The 22,189-nt window shown below is 48.7% G+C and overlaps 1 protein-coding gene across 1 annotated transcript in view; it reads right to left on the bottom strand.

Moving 5' to 3' along the window:
• The window catches only part of CACNA1B (calcium voltage-gated channel subunit alpha1 B), a 491,615-nt gene that overhangs the window by 13,308 nt on the left and 456,118 nt on the right, over positions 1-22,189 (bottom strand). The window contains exons 41-47 of the mRNA XM_044993192.1: positions 15,877-15,985; positions 13,175-13,282; positions 11,670-11,827; positions 9,030-9,157; positions 8,023-8,161; positions 6,500-6,610; positions 3,941-3,976 (exon numbers count right to left, since the gene is read on the bottom strand). Coding sequence (XP_044849127.1) covers positions 3,941-3,976; positions 6,500-6,610; positions 8,023-8,161; positions 9,030-9,157; positions 11,670-11,827; positions 13,175-13,282; positions 15,877-15,985 — 789 coding nt within the window. The remainder of the gene's footprint in view (positions 1-3,940; positions 3,977-6,499; positions 6,611-8,022; positions 8,162-9,029; positions 9,158-11,669; positions 11,828-13,174; positions 13,283-15,876; positions 15,986-22,189) is intronic.

The raw sequence follows: 22,189 nt of genomic DNA, 5'->3' as shown, positions 1-22,189 counted from the left end.
CCTCTGTGACTAAATCGTGGTCTTAGCTATGGATCATATTGTTGCTGTGGGAAAGGTAATAGGGTAATAATTGGAGATATACCTATCTCATAGAACTGGAAGGGACCCCAAAAGGTCATTGAGTCCAGCCCCCTGCCTTCACTAGGCAGGACTAAGTACTGATTTTGCCCCAGATCTCTAAGTGGCCTCCTCAAGGATTGAACTCATAACCCTGGGTTTCACAGGCCAATGCTCAAACCACTGAGCTATCCCTCCCCCCCAAGAAAAGGAAAGGGAGCGGGAGCTTCTCTCCTCACACCTGCTGGGGGTCCTTGCAAATCCATTGGGGCTCCCCCTGCTGCTTTTCAAGATCTTGTAACCACCCCTCTTCTGGCTGGTGAAGGCTAGAGGGGATTCCCTGCAGACATTAGCCAGTGCCAATCCTTAGCTGGCTACAAGCCTTCCAGTTCCTCTCTTCACCACATTCCCAGCTTGGGAACAAATGACAAGAACTTTGCATCAAATACAGGCTTCCTGCAGGCAATGTTGAGCCTTGTCCCTAGGCCAGCACCAGACCTGGCCTCGGTGACCTCCCCCTTTACAATCCCAGTGTCTCACCAGTGCAGTATAAGGTTGTCAATAGACAATGGAGACTTCATTACACTCTCCTCCCCCTACCCCCACTGCCACCATATCCCTAGCCCTGTCTTTCTAAGAACAGCAGCTCCCCGCTCCAGAGCATTTCACCTGTTGAGAAGGTGCTGCAGGAGAAAAGGCAGATCCATCATGATGCAGGTTCAGAGCCACAAGGTGGCTGAAGGAGACACTGGTGAGAAGAGGACCACTCTGTATGCTGGGAGGCCCTCACGAGACAAGACTTCTTGGTTTTGTGAAGAACCAAAGTGGAAATCCTGCTGAAACTCTCCTGGAACTTGAGCCCTTAGCACGGTGGTAGGACATGTGCAGAGTAGTGCCATGAGGCAGGTGCTGGTGTCACTGAGAGGGGTGGCAGTGTGCTTTGAGTTTTGGTCTCTCTCTACATTGCCGTGGTCTTTGCTTGCACTATCCTGACTGCTCCTAGCTCAGCTCGAGACCTGTCTCCTGCCCAGCGACCACTGACAAAGCTCCATAAATGTCAAGAATCTGTTTTTCTTTTCTTTCATTTTGCTTGTCTCCAGCTGTTCTGTGGCCCTGCTTTATGGACGTGCCAGCCACTCTCTAGAGGCTCTGCTGTGTCTACTGATTATGCAAAAGGAACTTGGTAGAGAAGAGACTTCTACCCACAGCAGTCTCAAGTCTCATGGATCCCGTGGACTCAGGATTTCTCTCTGTCCCTTTGGTCATATGCATGACAGAATGCTCCCTCCTCCTATGTGTGCCTAAAATGACAGCTCTAGCAATGCATTCACTTTGTTCTTTTTAACCTTCCTATCTACTCCACTGTGGGGTTGTTCTGGTGGTTGGTTTTTTAACTGGTGGTGCCACTTTGTTAGCATACACTGGAGCTGGAGTATCTGCTGCTCTCTGATATTTGCATATTATTAAGCTAGCAGGTATGCAATTATTTTTAATGTAAAGACCCCATTCATTTCTTCATGGGTAGTGTCAGTGATGGGGTTTCGTATCTCACATGCCAGGGAGCAATCTGAGCAGAATTTTTAACCCCCGCATTCTTTCTTCCCAGCAACTCAGCCAAACCTTGATCCTTCCCGTCAGCCTCCCAGGTGGGATGTTGTTGCTGGGAGCAGGGCTCTCACAGACACATAAGCACGGGGAAGGCACAGACTGGGCACCGGGGATTAAGATATGGCCAAGAGGACTCTCTCCAGGGTGCGGTGATGCTGCAGCCTATTGAGGAGCAGGGCAGTTTTGGCTGCAACCTTTGAACAGGAGTATTTGGAGTCATTGTAAAGGGACAGGAATTGGTTGGACGGCGAACGCTCTCGCTGCCCAGTCAGGAAGATGGCTCTGGTGAGTGGTGCCGGTTTGTAGTGGTGAATATTAGATGAGACGCGCAGTGGGGAAAGTAACTGAAATACTTTCCTGGTGGATTGTATTTTCTAAATGGACAACCTACCCTAAACTCTCAGCGACTGAGGGACCATCTTCACTCATTGCTGCATTTGCGTTCCACAACCAACTCTCTGTATAACTTTTCATGAGTGATGGACCTGAACACTTAAATGCTAATATCTAAACTGTATTCTTAAATTCGTTCACCTAAATTGGGGTTATTGCTGATTGTGCACTGTATGTACCTTATGACTTTAAAAACAAACTTTGTACTTGTGGATAATCAAAGCACTATACCCAGATGTACAGACACTCCTTTCTAGTACACTCTGTGTACTATGTACTTTTTTAACATTAGCTTTAATAAACAAAATTTAAGTAAGGGGGAAGAGGAAGGAGGCAAAGAGGATCTCCGAACAGGGGACTGGTAGGTTACTCAGCCCATATAGACAAAATGCTGGATAAAGGACAGCACGGCTTGAGCACCCTCTCCTGGAACTCACAAGTGGGCTTTCCCCGCTCTGGAGCTGTCCATTTTATAGGGCCTTCAGGAGATGTACCTGTCTTAAGTAGACAGAGCTCTGTATTTAAGTCACCAATCGAGCGAACAACTGGCCACAGTATAATTCACGCCTTATTTGTTACCTTTTCCATTGCCTGCTTTGTACCTTCTTCCACGCTGCCCCCCGTGCATGGAATGACCTCCCAACGCCAGGCCCCCACACTTACTATTCAGAGCCAGGAGATTTCTTTTTTCAGGGGCTGAGGGTAAGGTAACAGCACTGCAGATTGGACATGCTGAGATCTGGGAAGTGACAGATCTTGGCCAGGAAATCCCCCCATCCTAAAAACGCAGCTCAAGACCTTAAATTAAGCAACCTGATAAGCTCCCTCTGCCCAAGGGAACTGTTGCACAGGAACCGACAGGGAGGGGCAAAGACTTTCAAAAAAGAAGCCAAGTACATAGGAAACAAACCTTCCTAGGGCCTGATTCTTCAGTTGTTCCAGGTGCAACCCTCTCCCCCTGCCCCGAAACTAACGAGAGATTGATTAGAACAGTTTCTCTTCCTGTGCCACACAGACAGGTATATTTCCTCCTGGAGGCTCTCATTACCACCTACACCCAAGGTACATCTATCCTGGAGCTGGAGATGTAATTGCCAGTACACATGCTAGGTGTGATTGAGATAGCATGCTAAACATTGCAGTGCAGCTGTAGCAGCATGGGGGGTAGGAGAGGCTAGCTGCTGGAGCACAATCCCACCCGGGACCCTCGTATGTACTCGGGTGGCTAGCCGGTCTCTATTGTTAGTGTGCTAGCCCCATCAAACCTAGCATGATTACACCGATGCAAGCAGGAAATGACACCTCCAGCTCGAGTGGAGACGTACAGGAGGAGAATACAGGCGAGTCTCATCTTACGCGCATTTAACATGCACAAATTCAGCTTTGCGCGGTCAGCAAAACCAAAAACAATTAAAAAAAAGAGAAAAATAACAATTTTAATACTGTACCTGTAGTGCAGGTGATTCCACATGCCATGACGCTCAATGTAATTTTGACTATACACGATTTTCGCTTTATGTGCTGACAGCGGAACGTAACCCCCCCGTAAGATGAGACTCGCCTGTACACCATAGCCTTTGAGAGGTTCGTTAGTTTCTCATTCATTAGCAACCCCTACTGTTTGCCCTTATGACAATTTTAGCCAACAAGGCAATACAAACAAACGCAAGGTATCACAATGTGCAGGATGCAACTGTGGATCAAAGGAACTGCCATGAACTGAAGTAGAGGGAGACCGCAGGTGCATCTTTACAGCACCAGAAAGTAATTCAAACAAGGAGTGCGGGGTGGGGGGGTGTGAGAGGAGGAGAAAGGGGTTCATGAGTTTTAATCATTGCTTAATAACAATTGAATAGGATACAACTTAGTGCAAACTACATACTGCCAGGTAACTCCCCGGTGATCGTGTTTTGCTCCTCTGCAAACAATTCGGACAAGATGAGAGAGAATATTTGAAGCCGCCATTGTCAGACATCACGGCAGATGTGCAGCAGACGAGATGATGAGACGGGAGGGAGGGTGACCGGAGGAAAGGAAGAAAGCAAACGGGGAGGGAGGAAGCGAGATCGGTAGCGTGAAACGATCAAAGACGGGAAACGCAAAAGGACAGAGACATGACAGGCAAACAGAAAAGGGGATGAATGAAAAAAAGAAAGGGAAAAAAAGTATTGTTAATAAAAGTTAAAAAGAAATTAAAGTTTGGGGAGGAACCAGAAGTAGCACATAAAGGGTAGGGGGCAGGGCACAGAAGGGGAAACACACAGAAAGGACATCAGTTATTCTGCTGAAGCTACAAGCACTAAAACATTACATCATTAAATGAGGTTAGATCTGTTCAGACACCGTAGGCCTGATTCATAAATAAATGACACAGCATTAATGCAGGGAGGGTGTGCACGTCGCTCTGGGCAACGTGCTTCTCCCGAGCAAGAAATTCACTCCCTGGCTTCGATAATGGGCTCCCTCCCATGCCCCTATTTACTCACAGGCTTCATCTGTAACTCTTCGTTGGGCAAACGGAGGCATCGATTTGGTTTGTTTAAAAAAAAAAACTACAGGAGAAGTTGAAGGGGTCTCCTGTGGGAAAATGATGGGTCTACGGGAGAGCCCAGGAGCAGTCTGGCAGATTTCATCTGTTCTGCTGGAGGGGTATCTGTGGGCCTTGGGGCTTTTCAACCTTGGACTGATTTTGTCAGTTCTCATCAATTAAGCAAGGCAGGGCTTGGTCAGTACTGGGTCTGCAGTTTTCCAAGGACTGCCCAAGTGCTACAGGTGACCTCTTTTCCTGTGAATCAGTGTGTTAAACTGGAGCAGTGTGGTGCTGGGAATGCTGTGGTGCTGGAGGGGCTATCCTTTATTTTAGTGTCTTGTGGTCATCAAAAAACTCATGCAATTTCTGTGTTAACCCCTGAAATTTCCCAGGAAGCAATGCTATTAAGTGAAATGGCTACTAAGACACAGCTGCTTTTCAGTGGTGGGTGAGGGATCCCTATGCATGTGCAGTGGTCCCCATTAAAATCTATAGTTTTGCCTTTGCAAGCATCAGCAAAAATTTTATTGGCAACCACTGTTTCCATGCACAGTCCTTAATGTGCTTTGGGATTCTACAGGCTGAAAAGAGCAATGCAAATATAAAGTTAGTGTTAATATTGCATTGAAGAAAAGGATCAATGCCCAACACTAATGCCCAAGAAAGGGTTGTTTTTAGGGTTCGAATGCTGACATTGTTCCCATTAGGAATGGCTTTAGGTTTGGTAGAACCTGGCACAAGTCTATCCCATCAGGGTAGCTCAGCTTTTGGGGCTTGGGGTGGTTGGTTTTAAGCAAAATAAATAGAGTTTCTGAGAACACAAAGAATTCTGGGAGATGGAGTCTGATCCAAGGATTTCCTACAGTCCTTGGGGAAAGGTGCTCCTTTCTGAAGGTAGCACAGAGATCCAGTCAGCAGTGCAGCTGGTGTCCTGATCCAAGCTGGCTGGCATACAGACAGTCAGGACGGAAGGACATATCTACTGGAGGTGTTGCTCCTCAGTTCTAGAATTCAGCACACCTCCCACATTCTGTCTCGCCTGTGGAACAGCAAAGTCACACGTGACTCACTCATTATTATGTGAATCAGGCAATTTGAGCTAAAGAGACACAACTAGGCATGGCAAGATGGAGATGTTCTAACACATAACAGGCAGCGTGGTGATCGGAGAGTGTCTGGAGGACATGTTAGCAATGCACCTGTGAAATGCCCAGAAGTGATTTGAGAAAACCGTGTTGTTATGTGCCCCATGAAGTACACAGGGGTAGTCACAAAGTTGCTCTGAAGGCCACCTCTCATGACAAGGCTTCCTTACAAGGCTCCATCGGATAAGCTAAGGAAGTAAAGTCTTCATCATCATATTACCAATCCACCATACAGTGCACTACATGCTAAACCTAGCTGGAGGGTGGAGGAGGAGAGCCTACAGCACATTTCATATATAAACCGGCTCATCAAAAAGAAACATGCAGCTTATTTTATTCCCAGGGCTATGGCTATACCCTACTACGAACTCAGGGCAGTGATGTATGCATATTATATGCAAGGTTATGGAATACACCTCTGCAAACCATAGAGTGACTCCCTGTCGGTCGGAACATATATTTTCAGCTAGGCAGACATCAGAATAAATGAGGTGTTTTGCCCAGAGAGCAGGATTTCTTTTTTGCTGCCTGTATAAGGAGATGGAGACAGCTGGGGGTAACAGCACTGTGTACACAGCATCCCAACAATCAAAAGCACAAAGGCTGCTCAAATTTCTGAGCCTCCTGCTCCATCAGTGTCTCTTAAAGAAACAAACAACCCACCAGTTGCTTTAAAAAACAACATGACACGGACAAGAAGAGAGAACGTGCTGAATGCTTGACTTACTGTAAGTTTTCCATTGCCAGTAAAGCCTCCCTCCCTCACCTGAGTTTCGGCGGCCAGACGCGGCATGGAAGCCGCCCGCCCCTGGCTCTCCAGGCCAGGCTGCTGTTCTCCGTTGGCCAGGGTAGGGCTGATTTCTCTCATTTCTACAACCTGATTGAATTGAGAAATATTTTCAGAAGCAGGAACATAAATGTCCGTTTAAAGCAATCGCTCTGCCAGGCTTGTTCCAGGACTAAGGCAAACTGCAGGGTTTCTATTTCACCTGTGAGCATTTACGGCTAATCAGAGATACCAGCCTGATAGTCCTGGTGACCGAAGGTCACTATTTATCTACAGAACTAGCTCAGCCTGGGGAGCGCTGGTGTATGCTTCCCCACACTGCCCTGCCAGCACACCTCAGCGTGGGCCCCTTCTCAGCATAGGTCAGTCTCCACGCCGCACTCAGTCAATAAGAGAGCCAAATATGGTGGTGCTTTTTATAGTACGGCCCGTCGATATGCAAGGAGCTGCACTAAAGACCCCAAACATCTGATAGGTCACTGAAGAGCCATCCTATGGTAAACACACACAGTACCTATTGACCTGGCTGGATTTGAATAGGTGACCTACAATTTAAAGACTCCGTAAACCCATCGCACTAGTCCCTCAATCCTCCTTTGGGTGTTTGGTTTCTGATTTCCTCCTCTTGGCTAATTTCCCCTGCTTCAGCTTCTCCAGTTCTGAAAAGTTTTGCTGTGAAAATGACACTCACTAGAAGGAACAGTCACAGCCCTGCCCCACTTAACACCCACTGTGCAGCCGTGTCCACCTCTGATCAAGTATCGATGATGCCAAACTAATCCCAGATTCTCTTTTCTTCCCCTGCCTGTCACCTGAGCACCAATTCCAAGCAGCTCCAGCAGCCAATGAGATCCAGGTCTGGAAATTTTCTACAGATTTGTCGTCAGCTGAAGCCCCAGTGGGGACTCAGACGGGCAGCACTGGAAATGGAAGGCCCATGAAGCAAGATATAGGATTGGATACACTAAGCCAAAGCCACCGCAGCCAGTCCCAACATTGCCTCTGAAAGAGACACGAACGCGAAGGCCTTTTTCAACCACGTTCCCTGTTCTCCAGTAACATTGATCTGTCCAGGGACTTGAGCGCTTCACCATCACCAGTGGTTTTTAGCCTCACACCTCTGTATGGCAAGGCACAGATGGGGAAGCCAGGCACAGTGACTTGCTCAAGGTCACACAGCAAAATTTGTGGCTGAGCTGGGAATTGGACCTAAGTCTCGTATCTCCCAATCCAGCCCCCTAGCCATGAGATCATTCTCCCTCCCCCATGCTCCCATTTGGAATAAGCCTGAATCCGCCACACACCCAAGAAGGGCATCCGCCAAAGAAGTGTTACAAAGACATGAATGGGTCAGATTCAGTTCTCGGTTACATCCAAGCAAGACTTTTGCAACTAACAGAGCACTATTTGGCCCAACACATGCATGGGGAGCTGTTCGGCAGTCAAAAGGAATAACTCGCTTGACGCCTATGGAGACCTATTGCATTCCGCTCTATCGTCACCTGTTTGCTTGTCCGCTCAATGGGAATTTCTTCCGAGTGGCCTCGTTCAAAAGCTGGTGTCCTGGTTTCGTAAAACACATCCTGAGTGCGCTGAGTCCCCCACGAAACAGACTCCTTGATCCCGCTCTCTGGGGCTGGCCTGGTGCAAGGTGAAGAGAAAAGGTGAACTGCGGTGCTAGGCGTTGCAGTTGGATTTATTTAAAGTGCTCTGGAGCAGTCTGGGGACCCCCCCACTTCTCAAGTTGTGTGGCTGGATGGGGGAGCGGCTGGTGAAGCTAGTAAACTGCAGGGTTCTTGAGCTTTGACTGACAGATAATTTCCACATTCCCCCTGAGGATCTCAGGAAGAACATGGAAACAAAACCAATCTACTTAAAGGGGAAAACAGCAACTTGTTTTCAGTGCCTTAGGAAATTAATTCTGGCACTGATGCAGAAGACCAAACTTTTCTTGCAGATCACATGTTGCTAAAGCTGCATCAGGGATAAATTTACCCCTAGGTTTTTCCAGTTATAGGTTTATTACAACCATATATCCCCCTACTGGTTATTAAAGTATTTCTATCTCAGAGGTCTATTGTTGAATGTCAGTGGCACGAGTGACCCAGACAAATCTAACACACAAGGAGAGCAGGAAATAGAGAGGGCAGTAGGGGACAATTGGCATGCATATTGTGCAGAGATTGCATTGTCTGGCTGCAGGAAACGAGGGCCAGATTCTTCTCAGTACCATGCATGGAAACTCCCACTGACATGAAGTCCTGTCATATCCGGGGGGCATTCTTTGGCTCCAAGACTCTTTAGAATTAGTGAACGTTCGCTGGGCAATTTTTGCAACATTCCAAGCTCCCAGAGCCCGAAAACACAAACTAGCAATGGTGGGAAGTTACAAAATGCAGACTGCATAAGGGGTCTGGCTCAAATACAGAGAAATCCGAGAACTATGGAGAAATCACCGTGGGGGCCGCCTCAGTCAAAGGTAATTGTGGGAAGCCCAGGGAATACTCACAATGTGCCTCCATTGTTGAGCGAGGTGCAGCTTTTCTGGCGGAGGAATGCTTTAGCGTGGTTGAACACCAGAGGCTGGGTTTGCTCCAGGGTTGCTTTCAAGGGGTGGAACAACGACACTGGTCCAGTCTGCAATGCATAAAGAAAGGGCATCCGTGAGAAAGCTACAGATGCTTGGAGAACGTGGGGTGTGGTCTTTCCTAGTCGCGTTCTTAATGGTGTCCACATTATTAAACCCTCTTCCAAGATCACAACCAGCACTAACTGCCCCCTTCACTCGCATTCTCTATGTATAGGCCACATGCTGCAAGGGCCACGTGGACCTTAAAAGTGGTCCCAGTATATCAGGGATGAGGCACGTTGCAGGGCAAGTCTAAAGGAAGCATGCGTTGCCACTCTCCTTGCTGTACACATTCTGTGGGCAAACAGAAGAGTATCACAATCCAGGGATGTCAATCTGGCACCTTAGGAGGAATGGTTTTAGCTACACATCAATTTTCAGATCAAACAAAATAAAATGATATGGTCTTGAGTCAACCTCAAAAGGTCCCACAGCTTAAAGGGTCAGGTGTTAACTCAGATCTCAGTCTGCGATACCGAGTCTCATACTGAACACCACCCTGAAGCCTACTAGGTGCTTGTTATTTCAGGAATTCCCAAGGTTTCAATCCCAAGGCCGTGTTTCTGATTTAGGGCTTCATGATACCAATGAAATTTACTCATCATCCCGGCTTGGCATTAACTGAGTGACCCTATGACCATATTGTACACTTTATGGATGAAATCCTGGCCCAATTAAAGTCAGTGGGAGTTTTGCCACTGATTTCAGTATGGCCAAGATTTTATCCTATGACCTTAAGATGTGAACATGGACACAGCATGGGGATCATTCCTGCCATTCCTATTCAGTCACAAGCCCTTTCAAAGTCAACGGGAGCTGGGTTTAAATTCTGAGTAAGACCCTCAGGATTTAGCCCAATAACAACTTGCTGTGCTTGTGAGCTGTGCAACGATTATTGCAGCAAAGGTAAGGCTCACAGTAGTGATAAACAGGGACAGATGGACTAGTGTGGCTACAATAAGAATCAACCCAAACCTTGGCCCCAAACTCAAGCCAAATCTTTCTCACTGTTTGCATAAAATTTTCACTCATTGTTTGTTATTGTTGATCGCTGACACCTGACCTGATCTTGGAGGGACTACAGTTTTGGGTAGAATATAACTTATCTGTAAAGCATGTTTATAGACATAATAATGGAAGTTACTGAAGCTGCAACAACAAGTAGAAAACCCCAAATACATGTATTAAAAATAGGCTCAGCTATAGGTCTTAAGCATTGAGCATTAAGGGCTTAGAGTCAGGCCTAGTAGACGTCGGCAGTCAGCATAAGTCTGCATAAATATTATGTACTTGACCAAAAGTTATGAAATATGTGCTCGACATAGGGTTAAATACAGCAATCTGTATTTTGTGATAGGTTAGCGATGCGTCTAGGGATAAAGAGATAAACCACAAATGACGAGCTGGCATCATCTTAGGGGCTTTTTGCAATAAAAGTTAACTGCATTGATGTACCAAAACTATTGGGAAAGGGACTCACATTAACTGTTGGAAATGTAATTATGGTCAACTGGAATGTCACATGTGGACAACCCGAACCGTAAAACTGGTCTCTCAGAATATCAAATATGAGTAGGGGGCTGAGACTTAATTAGATACGGTCCCAGATGTATGTGGGTGGAATGGAAAAAGGTGCATAAAAGATTGTCAACCCCATTCCTAGCAGGCTCACCAGGATGACGACACGGGCAACCAGATAGGAAGCCTAGACCAGCACCTTCCTCGTGTGGTAAGTGGCACAGTGAGCACCACTGATTTTTCTCCTATCTTTACTGTAATCAGTCTCCATGATGTCGTAAGTATACAAATCACCATAAATCTGCATAATCTGGGAAGTTTTGTTATATTTATTGTGCTTTCTTTTCTTCGTCTATAATTCCAATTACACTTGCCTGTATTACCTAAAACACCATCAAGTCTCTATCTGTGTGTCCCACACTCAACCACAATATTTGTGTAGCCATCTGGGGGAAGAATTTAAGTTAGTGACAAGTGCAGTCTCACACTCTCAACATGTACCAGGCTATTTGTGCCTCGGCCCTCTCAGTTCTGGCCAGGGTAGGACGAGAAGTGCCCAAACACCATGGGTGGAGATCTTTTCAAGGGGTAAAATTTTCAACAGTGCCTAAGTTCCATTTTTCAAAAGTGGCAGCACTTGGGAGCTTAGATCTCACTGACTTTCAATGGCTCTTAGGTTCGCAAGGGCCTAAGCACATTTTACTGTTTTTGAAAATATTACTCATAGTCACTTATAAGAGCCTAAATCTCATTGACTTTTAATGAGACATAGGCTCCTAAGTCACTTAGGTGCTTTTGGAAATGTTACCCAAGGTATTTCCAGCTCCACTGAAATTAGGAAGGGTTAGAAACTAAATGAGATTTGCCACTTCCAAGATGCTTCGACAATTCAAAAAGGCTTGGAGAAGCATCCCAAATTTCAGGTGCTGGATGGAATGAGACTGCTAGACTTTCTGAGGTTTGGTCATTGCTAGTATAAAGGACCATGAGATGCGCAGGCACCTTGGTGGGAGTGAGAAGAGGGAACAGCGTCTTGCTGCTGAGTACCTGGCAAAGACCTCCAGGTGGCTGGTGCACTTGTTCCCTGCTGTTTTTATTCTGCTTGTAGAAGTCGAATATCATGAGAGCAGCATAGACCTTCCCCACAGTCATTTCGTCAGCTGGATTAGGAAACGGGAGGTGAAATGCAGAAAGGGGAGTCAGATGGAGAGGGGGAAAGGTGAACAGGGAGAGAAGGAACGGGTGTTAGAAATGGAGGGAAAGGGAAGAAATTATTTAAATGGGGGAAATGTCCAATGGGCAAGAAAAGCAAGTAAAAAGACATATAAGACGTCACATTAGAAGTGGAGGAGGAGGAGGAGAGAGAGAGAAAAAAGAGAAAGAGACATGGTTAGAACAGGCTTCTTCAGCTTAGCAATTTTCCTCTTCCTTCATTCTCTCCCTGACCATTGTTGCCTTTCCTCTCTCTGAGGGTCACGGCACCCTGCTTTTAAAGCCACCCACCCACCTAGCTTTGCTCGCTGCTGAAAATATTTAGGGATATGTTAAAGGAAGGGTGCCCTAGGCAAGTAAAGCCTAGGTGGTGTAAGAATGGGAGACAGAAAAGAACGTTTAAATTAATACCAGATCTGCCGCCGGCCTTTTTATCATCGGAAAGGCCTTATTTTTCTTTCATTATATTATCATCAACAGGAGAATAATGGACTAATAAACATTTAAATTGTATTTCATTTTTCCAGATGGCGTTTTTGTTTGTTTTTGTTTTACAGTTCTACCACTGACCTCTCCCTGTCGCGCAGCTTAGCACCATACCTTTCTCAGTTACAGCTGCCCTGATTGGACGGGGCTGTTTCTCATTAATCAGCAAGCCAGGGGATTCAGAGCCCTCGCTTTTGCCAATCAAGAGAATTTCAAACTTTCCATTTTCTCAACACGCTCCCACGGGCCATCCTTAGGGGAGATTAAGCCTTTAGTACCAAACCCCCTTGCAGCCTTGAACATCCTTCTCTTGACTTTTTTTGGATGCAGACAGAACCCAGATGGTGGAAATTGCTCCCCTGACCTGCAGGAGCCAGACTGGAAGCAGATAAAACTACAGGAAGCAGAACTGCTGGATGACAAAGAAATCTCTCTTCAAGAGGCTGGACAAGGCATTGCTCTCTTCTGGCCCCTATGTATTATCTTGGTCCACAATTCAATGAATCTACTGGCTCAGGCAAGAGGCACTAGGACATAATGTTTTGAGAGCCATGCTTGGGAGTGACCTGGGATTCTTACTATGGAGGGATAGGGACACGGGGCTGTGAGCGTTCCAGAGGTGACACGAGAAGGAAACTCCAGGCAGAGGATGAAATGGGCTTCTGTACTGTGGCATCTAGGCTGCGGTGCACACCGAGGGTTGGCTCTGGGCACGAGAACCTGGATTTCTGTGGCTGCCCGGAATGGGCTTTTGGGTTCACGTCTCTGCATTGCTTCTAAGGGGAAGAGGAGCCTTACTGAGCACTTACGTTTATGGGGAGGCACCAACAAGTCCAATGTCTTCTGGGACAGATTGGGCCAAACCAGAGAGATCTCTTTCCTCAGCTCCGCATCGCACTGGTGCTGCTTCACACCCGCTGGGCAGGGGGCAAAAGAGGCAAATAAGGCTGAGAGCAAACGACTGTCCGTTGCACATGCACTTTCCTCATTCGCACCTCCAGTGAACGAGCCAGCTGCCGTGTGAACAGACCCGGTCTTTTCCAAACCCACTCCCCCACCTCCTTCCCAGAACGCCGAGTCAGGATCAGCTTCACCACTGATATCAACGGCAGCGCCAGCCCTCCCCACTATAAACCAGCGTGTGAGCTCTGGAACGGACTCAGTCTGACCAGGACAATATTTCAGGGACCGGTTTGATCTGGTGTCCCCACCCGCGGGACGCACGGCCACGGTTACCCTGTAACCTGAACAATCTCCTTCTCTTTTAGACTTGTCACATCATTAGCGGCTTCCAAGGGGGACACAGCAAAGCCACAGCAGAAAACAATCTGACTATGAAATAACAGTGGGCTTGAGCTATTACATAAACAATCTCCCCCCACATGCTCCCCTTCCCCCTTCACCGGAGTGGGTGTGGTGGGGCGGCACACACACAAAAATTAAAAGACCGTTATATAACATCATCATCATCATCATCAAATAACTGCTATAAAATGAAACACAAGGACAGCGAGAACGTTAAAAAGGCCGAAGTGGGTTCTCGACACGCGGGCTGAGAATGATTCAAGTATTTATGAGCTAACAGGCTGGTTCCCATAGTGGCTACATTGCCCAGTACGAGGCTGAGTAGTTTATCTCTATGACAGAGATGGATTTTCTAAGAGAAAAGCAAAGGGAGGAGACTATTTTCACTCTTATAACAGGGCTTGGAGCATGCCCCTGCCACGCTGCATCTCATGGGCTGCTTACGGGGCTGTTTGTCCTACCAGCCACTCTCAATTACATTTGGCAGGAGAAACCTTAACATTCAAACCAACCAGGTAATAATGGGTAAGGCCAAATCCAGAACCTCAAATCCATGCCCCTGACTACCTGTACCCCCCTCAAACCCCCTTCTGTGGAAAGTGGCCTATTTGCTGGTTCCTGTTTGCATATGGCCAAAAGTCTCGCAGACAGTCACCCTCAATGAAGTGACTCGGCCTGAGCAGTCACCAGTGAAATGTAAGAAAATGACATAGGATCTCTGGGCTCGACTGTCCCCTTCACACGCAGGCTTATTAGTGTGAAGGAGGGTCCTGGCCCCTAAGAAATGAGACCGTCCTGAACACATGCTTTAAAGTTACAGGGTCAGAACCTCTGCTGGTGCCAGGCAGCCTAGATCCATTGGACCATCATATTTTGCCCCCTACAGCAGAGGTCTCCAAGCTGTGGGCCGTGCCCCCGGCACAGAGAATGTTCGGGGGAGCACGGCTGGGGCCCAGACCAGCCCCCACAGGCGGCGGGGAGGGAGCATCATCCAGCTCCGCTCCTGGCCCCAGCACCAAGGCCCTAGCTGCCGGCCCCATGCCTGGGGTCCCAGCTGCGGGCCTCAGCCCTGCTCCCAGCCCTGCCCCCACCTCTATAAGTCTATGAATAGGAGTTAGGTGCCTAAAAGCCTTTGGGCAAGTCATGTAGGCCGAGATCCTCAGTCTCATTCAGTTAGCCAAGACCAGAACCCACCTCTCCTGACTCCCAGTCCCACATCTGAACCACAGGGACATGTTTTGTCCTCCCTTTCGGTTGACATTATACGTGACCATAAAAGAGCTCTGGCCATTTCCATTCTGGCTCTGGCTCCAGCGGAAGCCACAGCTTTGAAGGCCGATTAAACAGGCTAATAATCCAAGGTAGAATTTGATATATTTTATTATACTGTATTGTTTCATTGGGAAGCCATGTATCTGGCCTGATTAAGCATTTAAATAATTGAATTTTATCTCAGAGCATAATCTAGGTCAGAGCTCGCAGACTCGCGGCTTCCACACCAGCAGACAGGATCATTAGCAGGGAGAGGTTTTTCTTCCGACTGACCTGGCTAAGGCAATAAAACCTAAGGAATCAGGCTTGTTTTTTTTCTTTTTTAAAATCACAACGCTTGGTGCTTGCCTGGGGCTTTTCATCTCAAAGCCATTGACTCAGGAGAACAAGCCACGTTCTCCTTTTACAAAGCAGTACAGAGCGGACACACATTGCGGGTCCGTCTGCACTGCAGCCAGGAGGTGGAATTCCCAGCTCGCACAGATCAACGCGCTAGCTCTGCTCCAGCTAGCAGGCTAAAATTAGCCAGGTAGCTGCAGCTGCACAGGTGGCGGCTCGGGCTAGCTGCAGCACAGTCCCACCCACCCATTTGGGTACGTTCTCAGGCAACCCAAGCCGTCAGCTGTGCTGCAGCAGCCACGCCCATTTACATCAAGGCGGGCTGAGAATTACACCACTCAGCTGCTGTGTAGACGTACCCTGAGTCAGAGCAGAGCTGGGGTCTCCCAGTCCAAAATCCATCAGTCCACCTTCCCTTTTAGGAGGTGGAGGTAATCGGCTAGAGGATCCTCTCACTTCCTCTGTGGAACTCCTCCTCCCCGTCCCCTTCCTTTGGCTAGCAGGCTGGCCCTCTCTGCACAACAACCCGGCTGCAAGCTAGCTTCTGAACTCCTGCTCACGTGCGCGCACGTCTCCCTCTCATCTCCCCTCTCACCTGACGCGAGTTTGATATCTAGAGCGGTCCGGATCAAGGCCATCAGCGTGGAAGTGAAATGAACCGTTAAGTCCGGGTCCGAGATCGGCATGTTCATCCGCACCAGGCGCTGAGGAACCAAGCAGAGTTGCTGTCAGTACCCGCTGGCGCTGTCCCTCCCCCACCCTCCATGCTGCCCCTTCTAGGGTGATCATCCATCCCCCCGATTCTTACAATAGCAAAATCACAAGTATGTGCAATTGGGAAAGGCTAACCGTTCGCGTGCTGTTTGTTGGGAGACGCAGCCTTGCCCCTGGGGAGGGTGGCTTCTTTTCTGGAATGCTGCTGAACCAGAGGGCCCACTGCAAAGTTCTGAGACTGGGATTTGCCAGCATTCATGCTGCCCTCAGAGGAGTATATTTTGTCTCGAGCTGGATCAATCTGATCTCCCTTGGCAACATCCCATGGCAGGACCTACCATCCTAGCCTAATCTCCCACCACGTGAGCTCCAGGGGTCCTGGTTCGGGCAACAGAAGCACAGCGGCAGCTGAGGCCTTCTCTCCGCTATCTTCGCGGTGCTACGGATGCTCCAAGCGAACCAGTCACACCCTGGGTGTGTATGTCTAAGGAAAGCCACTCAGTCAAGGTCACCGCTGGCCAGGCAAGAGGCATAGGGTGACATGGCACATTAAGGAGAACACTCCACATCTGATGCCAGCTACAGGCGTTACCTGCTCCACAGTGAGGCTACAGCACAGAGACAAAGAACCACAAGCAGGACCAGGCAGCCTCAAGCCGGTCTGAAGGGTGAGTAGGTCGACACTGCAGAGACAATTCTCTTCTGGGGTCAGTGAGTGCAACGCCACCACAGCGAGTGTAGCTGATCCCAGCTGTGCATGTGGCCCTGCATTTATACGGGGTTCTGGGAGACATGACGTGCCCTGAACGTGCACACAGTCACGCCGCTGTCTCACCCCACGTCTGTAAGGAGAACTGGCGTTCCTGAGCGCGTCAGAGAAGGGGTCTGACCTGCCACGCGCACGAGGGCTGCTCCTAGCTAGGGGAGAGGGAGGATCCCTGTTATGACAGACACACTGGACTCTTTTCTCCAACCCTCTCCTGCAGATACCCTGCAATCCCAGCAGAGCGCTGTAGCGCCTCCTCCCTTGCTGTCAACTACGAACTCCGAGTAGCTGGAAGGGGTCCTTTTATTGAGGAATGCGAGGCCCTCCCTTCACCCTTTCCTCCTGGCAGCGGAGTGTGATGCCCACACAAAGCTCCAGCTCCCACCCTTTGATGGGCAAGTCACAGTGTCAGAGTGACTCTTTCCAGATTCTGGCTAGGGATCTTGAGGCCCCGTGGGAACACTTCCCCCATCATCCAGGATTAGACTCCCCGGGCCAAATGAATCACTGGTGTCACTCGAATGAAGTCAATGAGATTGCACCAAGTGTGCCACTTTGGCCCATCAGCTCTTCCTGCTTTTGAGCAGTAAGTGATCACTAGAGGCCCAGTCCTCCAGGCTAGCTGATAACCTGAGCACTGTTCAGTAAGGGCTGATTTCTCCTTCTTGGGCAAATGATGATTTCCCAGCTCCTCAGCTTCCATATGCTGTTCAGAAACTTCCTAAACTGGAGCCAAATCAGACATGCCTCTGCATTTCTTTGCTCTAAGATTTCATGCAACACAAGGAAGTTACTGGGTGTTATCTGTAGAGTTATTTTATTTTTTTGCTCCTGTGAAAGGGGTTTGCACAGGTCGGTAGAACCCAAGCGTTAGGTAGGTTCGCGTCCCCTGAACAGGGTGGATTTCATCCCTCGAAAGTACCATCTGGAAGCTGCTTAGGCTGTTATTTTGATCACTCCATGGAAACCTTCTCTTTGTTTAACAGAAGTTCAGCACTTTGCTAAGGGCATTTAAGTGGGTTCTTTGTGATTCTTCACCATGCTGAAGATATTTGTCCATAAAGGGTTGCCACAGCTGCGTGTGCACAGAAAGGGCCAGACTGGAGCTAGGCGCTGGATGGGCTTGTCAGGGGGCAAAGAACCAGCCTTCTGTCTGCATCCTCTCATCTCTGTGCTCTCCTACACACAGGGGCAGTGTCTTTCTAGGAACTCGTGGGGTGCAAAGCACTCCACCAGGGACACAGCTCCACCCCCTCCGCTCCAGTCAACACAGCTGGCCAGATGCACAAGGGAGAACGTGTTGCAGCCACCTACAGGGAGGCACCGCGAACACACTCCTCACTCCTCGTGTGCGCCCAACAGGATCTGTGCTGGAGAAGCCCTATTGAAGCCACATCCACCCTAATTGAATTGGCCTCGTTAGCACTGGACCCCCCAGTTAGTAAGGCAAATCCCATCTTTTCATGTACTGTATATTTATACCTGCTTACTGTATTTTCCACCCCATGCATCTGATGAAGTGGATTTTAGCCCACGAAAGCTTATGCCCAAATAAATTTGTTAGTCTCTAAGGTGCCACAAGGACTCCTCATTCTTTTTACTGATACAGACTAACACGGCTACCACTCTGAAACCTATTGAAAAGGTGTCCCTTTCTGCCTAAAACTCAAACACTTCCCAGGATAAACTGAATCTGGATTCAGATCGAGACACCACTTCCTTGCCTCATCTCCAACCACTGCAGAGAGGGAGACTAATAGTTTCAAAGGCGCCTAAGTGATTTAGGAGCCTACATCCCTCTTTTTAAAAAAAAAAAAAATAAAGTGATCTGGACACATAGGCCTGGTCTACACTTAAAAATCAGATTGAACTAGCTACATGGCTCAGGGCTCTGAAAAATGTTGATCCCTGAAAGCTCCAGGTCGGTTGACCTAACCCCAGTGTGGTGTGGCTAAGGCAATGGAAGAATTCCATCTTGCAGAGGTGGATTAACTACATTGACAGAAACTCCCCTTTTGTTGATGTAGGAAGCACCTACATTAGGTACTACAATGGTACCACTGCAGCACCGTAGCTGTGCTGCTGTAGTGGCTGTCGTTAGACAGGCACCTAAGTCTGGATAAAAGCCAGTGGGAGTTAAGCCTGGTCCATACACAGTTTTTGTACCAGTATAACTATGGCAGTGGAGGGTGTGATTATTTTCTACCTGTATAGTTGTACTGGTACAATCCCTTGTGTGGATGCAGTTATACCTGTATAAAGGGGCTTTACGCTGGCATAGTTTATTCCCCTTCCCTTACTGGAGTAAGCGATATCACTAGAAGCACATTTATTCTGGTATAACTTTGTTCACACTAGGAGGGTTTTAATACTTTAACTATACTGGTATAGTTAAAGTGCCACAACTTTCATGTATAGACAAGGCCTTGGGCTCCTAAGTGGCTGGCACTCTTGGAAATGGGACTTAGGTAGGGTGACCATATTTTCCCAAAGAGAAAACGGTTCACCCCGGGCCGGTCTGAGCCCCCCCAACCCCTGTGGGGCTGTCCCAAGCCATCCCACACAGGGCCAGCCTCCCAACTGGCAGCCAGGGCTGGCCCAAGCTCCCCCCGCCCCCCCATGATCCTCCTTCCCCACCACGTTCCCTTTTTCCTCCATGCAGTGGGCTGGTCATCCGAGCCCCCACCCCCGCTGCCTGCCCATGCACAGGGCCACTCGGGGCCCCCATCTCACCTCTGCATGTGGGGCAGAGTGGCCCGAGCCACTCTACCGAGCCCTCCCTCCAGCGCAGGGCTGGCGTTACCACTCCCTCCACCCCGCATATTCCTCCGTGCCTTGTTAGGGGTCCCACCCCGCTTTTGTAGCAAAACTGGACATTTATCCCGTTTGCTCTTGCCACCTGATGATCATTTTTGTCAAAAAAGTCGGGAAGGCCAGGAGAGGGCCTAAAAAAGGGACTGTCCCAGCCAAAAAAGGACGTATGGTCACCCTAGATTTAGGCCACGTCTACACTAGAGACCTTGCAGCAGCCAAGCTGTACCGATGCAGCTTGCCGCTGTAAGGTCTCCCGCGTAGGAAAGAGCTCTCCCGTCGGCATAATTAAACCACCCCCAACGAGTGGCAGTAGCCATGTCTGCAGGAGAGCATCTCCCGCTGACATAGCGTTGTCCTTGCCGGTGCTTCTGTTGGTGAAACTTATGTCGCCCAGGGGTGTGTTTTTTCACGCACTTGAGAAACAGGAAGTTAGACCAACAACAGTGCTAGTGTAGGCATGGCCTTAGGCTCCTAAGTCACCCAGGTGCTTTTGAAAGTGTTACCCAGAGTCTTTTATCAGAGACTCCAAAGCTGGGAATAGGATTTGGCAGGGGTCTTGCTGCTCAGTCCCCTGCCCTAGTCATTCAACTGTTCTTCGTAGAAAAGGACAGGCCTCTTACATGAATATTTCATCCTCCTTTTCCACCATCAGGGGAAAAAACAGTTTGGACTCTTTGCGGGGGAAATCTCAGAAACTGTGTTTCCCAGTGGTATAAACTGAACATTGACTTAGGAGTCGCATCAAACGCAACCACAGAGAGGGTGGAACTGAGGTAAAAATGCCTGAGCCTGATTCCCCTGTTCACTTCTAGGAGCGCAAACTAGGGTACGTCTACACCACAGCTGGTAGCATGCATCCCAGTTCGGGTAGATCCCATCTTCTTGTGCTGACACACTATAAACAGCAGCGGGGCGGCCGCTCAGGCTAGCTGCCCAGCCACGGGTGTCGGGTGAGACTGTACTCGGGGCAGCCAGTCCGAGCTGCTGCCTGTACCACCGTGGCCACACTACTGCTTTTAGACTATTTTAGTCTGACTGTTTGCTTGTGCTAGGAAGCACCCACTGTACAGGTAACCTAGGCGTAACTCCGGTGACGTCAATGGAGCTGTACCAGCATAAAGCATCATGGGAGAAATCCAGCCTGTCCTGTTTAAACTACACTGGTTGCTTAAGGAAACTGGATTGTTAACGTGTGCATGTGCTTGCCTCTGATCCTGAATGAATAACTCCCCTCATTAGCTTCATCAGCTCTCAACCTCGAACCCTCCCAGATACTTGTGTGGCAACAGGCCGAGGACTAAGCACACAGCGCCAGCTGCCACAGAGGCGTGTGGGAAGAGTTAAAATAAATACTCGATCGCTCAGGGAAACTGGCCAGAACTCGGAAGGGCAGGGATGGGCGTGGTAGGACTTTAAACACTATTCTGAGCCCTGCTGACATACAGTGGGGCTGGGGCATCCTTTTGGCACATTATCTTTCTCTATGGCGAACAAGCACTGGAAAGAGCTGAGACCACCCCATTTATTTTACATTAGGTTCTGATCCCATGTCTACTGGGGCGAAAGGCTTGTGCAGCAACCCACTCTGCCGCCTACAGGTTTAGTCTAGTAATCAATGAGCTAGGAGACACCAGCACAACCTAACAGAACCCCCTTTAAAACAAGGACCAGGGGTGCTCCTCAGTGAGGGATAACGAAATCAAAGCTGAGAGTTTCCTCCCCATGTAATTCAAAGGCAATATCAAATGCTGGCAAAGCTCCACACATTTTGTCTGTTCAATGGTGTAAAACCGAAGAGCGCCTTGGTTGGAATATCCTCCTTCAGCACGCCAAAGGTTAGCACAAAGGCAGTATGTTCAATGCAATCCAATGGTTAACTTACTGAAAGAGCCCCACTGAATCCTACTTCAGTGAGAGAGAGAGAGAGAGAGATAAGAGATGGAGAGAGAAAGAAGATGCGTGGAAATAAAGACCAAGCAGGTGAGAAATAATTCCTCATAGGAGAGCTCCATCCTCCTGAGAACTGGGACTGCAAAACCTGGCTCTCCCCACGGACCTAGCAGAGTTAACTCCCAAGAGGAGCTGTGCTCATGCACAGAGGGCAGAACGTAGCCCAGACTGTGACCTGACAAGGCACCACCGTACTGAGGCCCTTCCTCGCAAGTTTCAATCAGTGCTGATGGGACTTCGGAGGACAGTTTTCAAAGGTGAACTCTCCAAGGGCACGTGTAGCCCTGCGTATCTGCACACACAAACAGACGTGTGGCGCAGCCGATTAACTGAGCAAACGGATGCTCACGTGTACATGCAAACCGGTGTTCGCTGGGTGCAGTGCTAGTGACCCACCTGGACGTGTCACCCTCCATATTTATTCTGTGTCCCATTGTAACCATACTGCTGAGCAGCAGGAGTGATGTGACTGGCTGCCTTGCCTTGCGGAGTCCTACACAGCTTTTACAGCCATACAGTATGAACTAATCGGATGACCTAATGCCAACGCCTCTAGAGTGACCCAGCATGGGTTATTTCTGATTGGACGTTATCAATACATGCCAGCCATGGCACTGAAAGATAAGAATAACTTTTAGCCCGTGCACAGCATTTTTCATCTGAG

Source organism: Mauremys mutica, chromosome 18, assembly GCF_020497125.1.
Source record: "Mauremys mutica isolate MM-2020 ecotype Southern chromosome 18, ASM2049712v1, whole genome shotgun sequence".
Taxonomy (NCBI): Eukaryota; Metazoa; Chordata; order Testudines; family Geoemydidae; genus Mauremys; species Mauremys mutica.
Note: the sequence above shows the minus strand (reverse complement) of the source record. Positions and strands in the feature narration are given on the sequence as shown.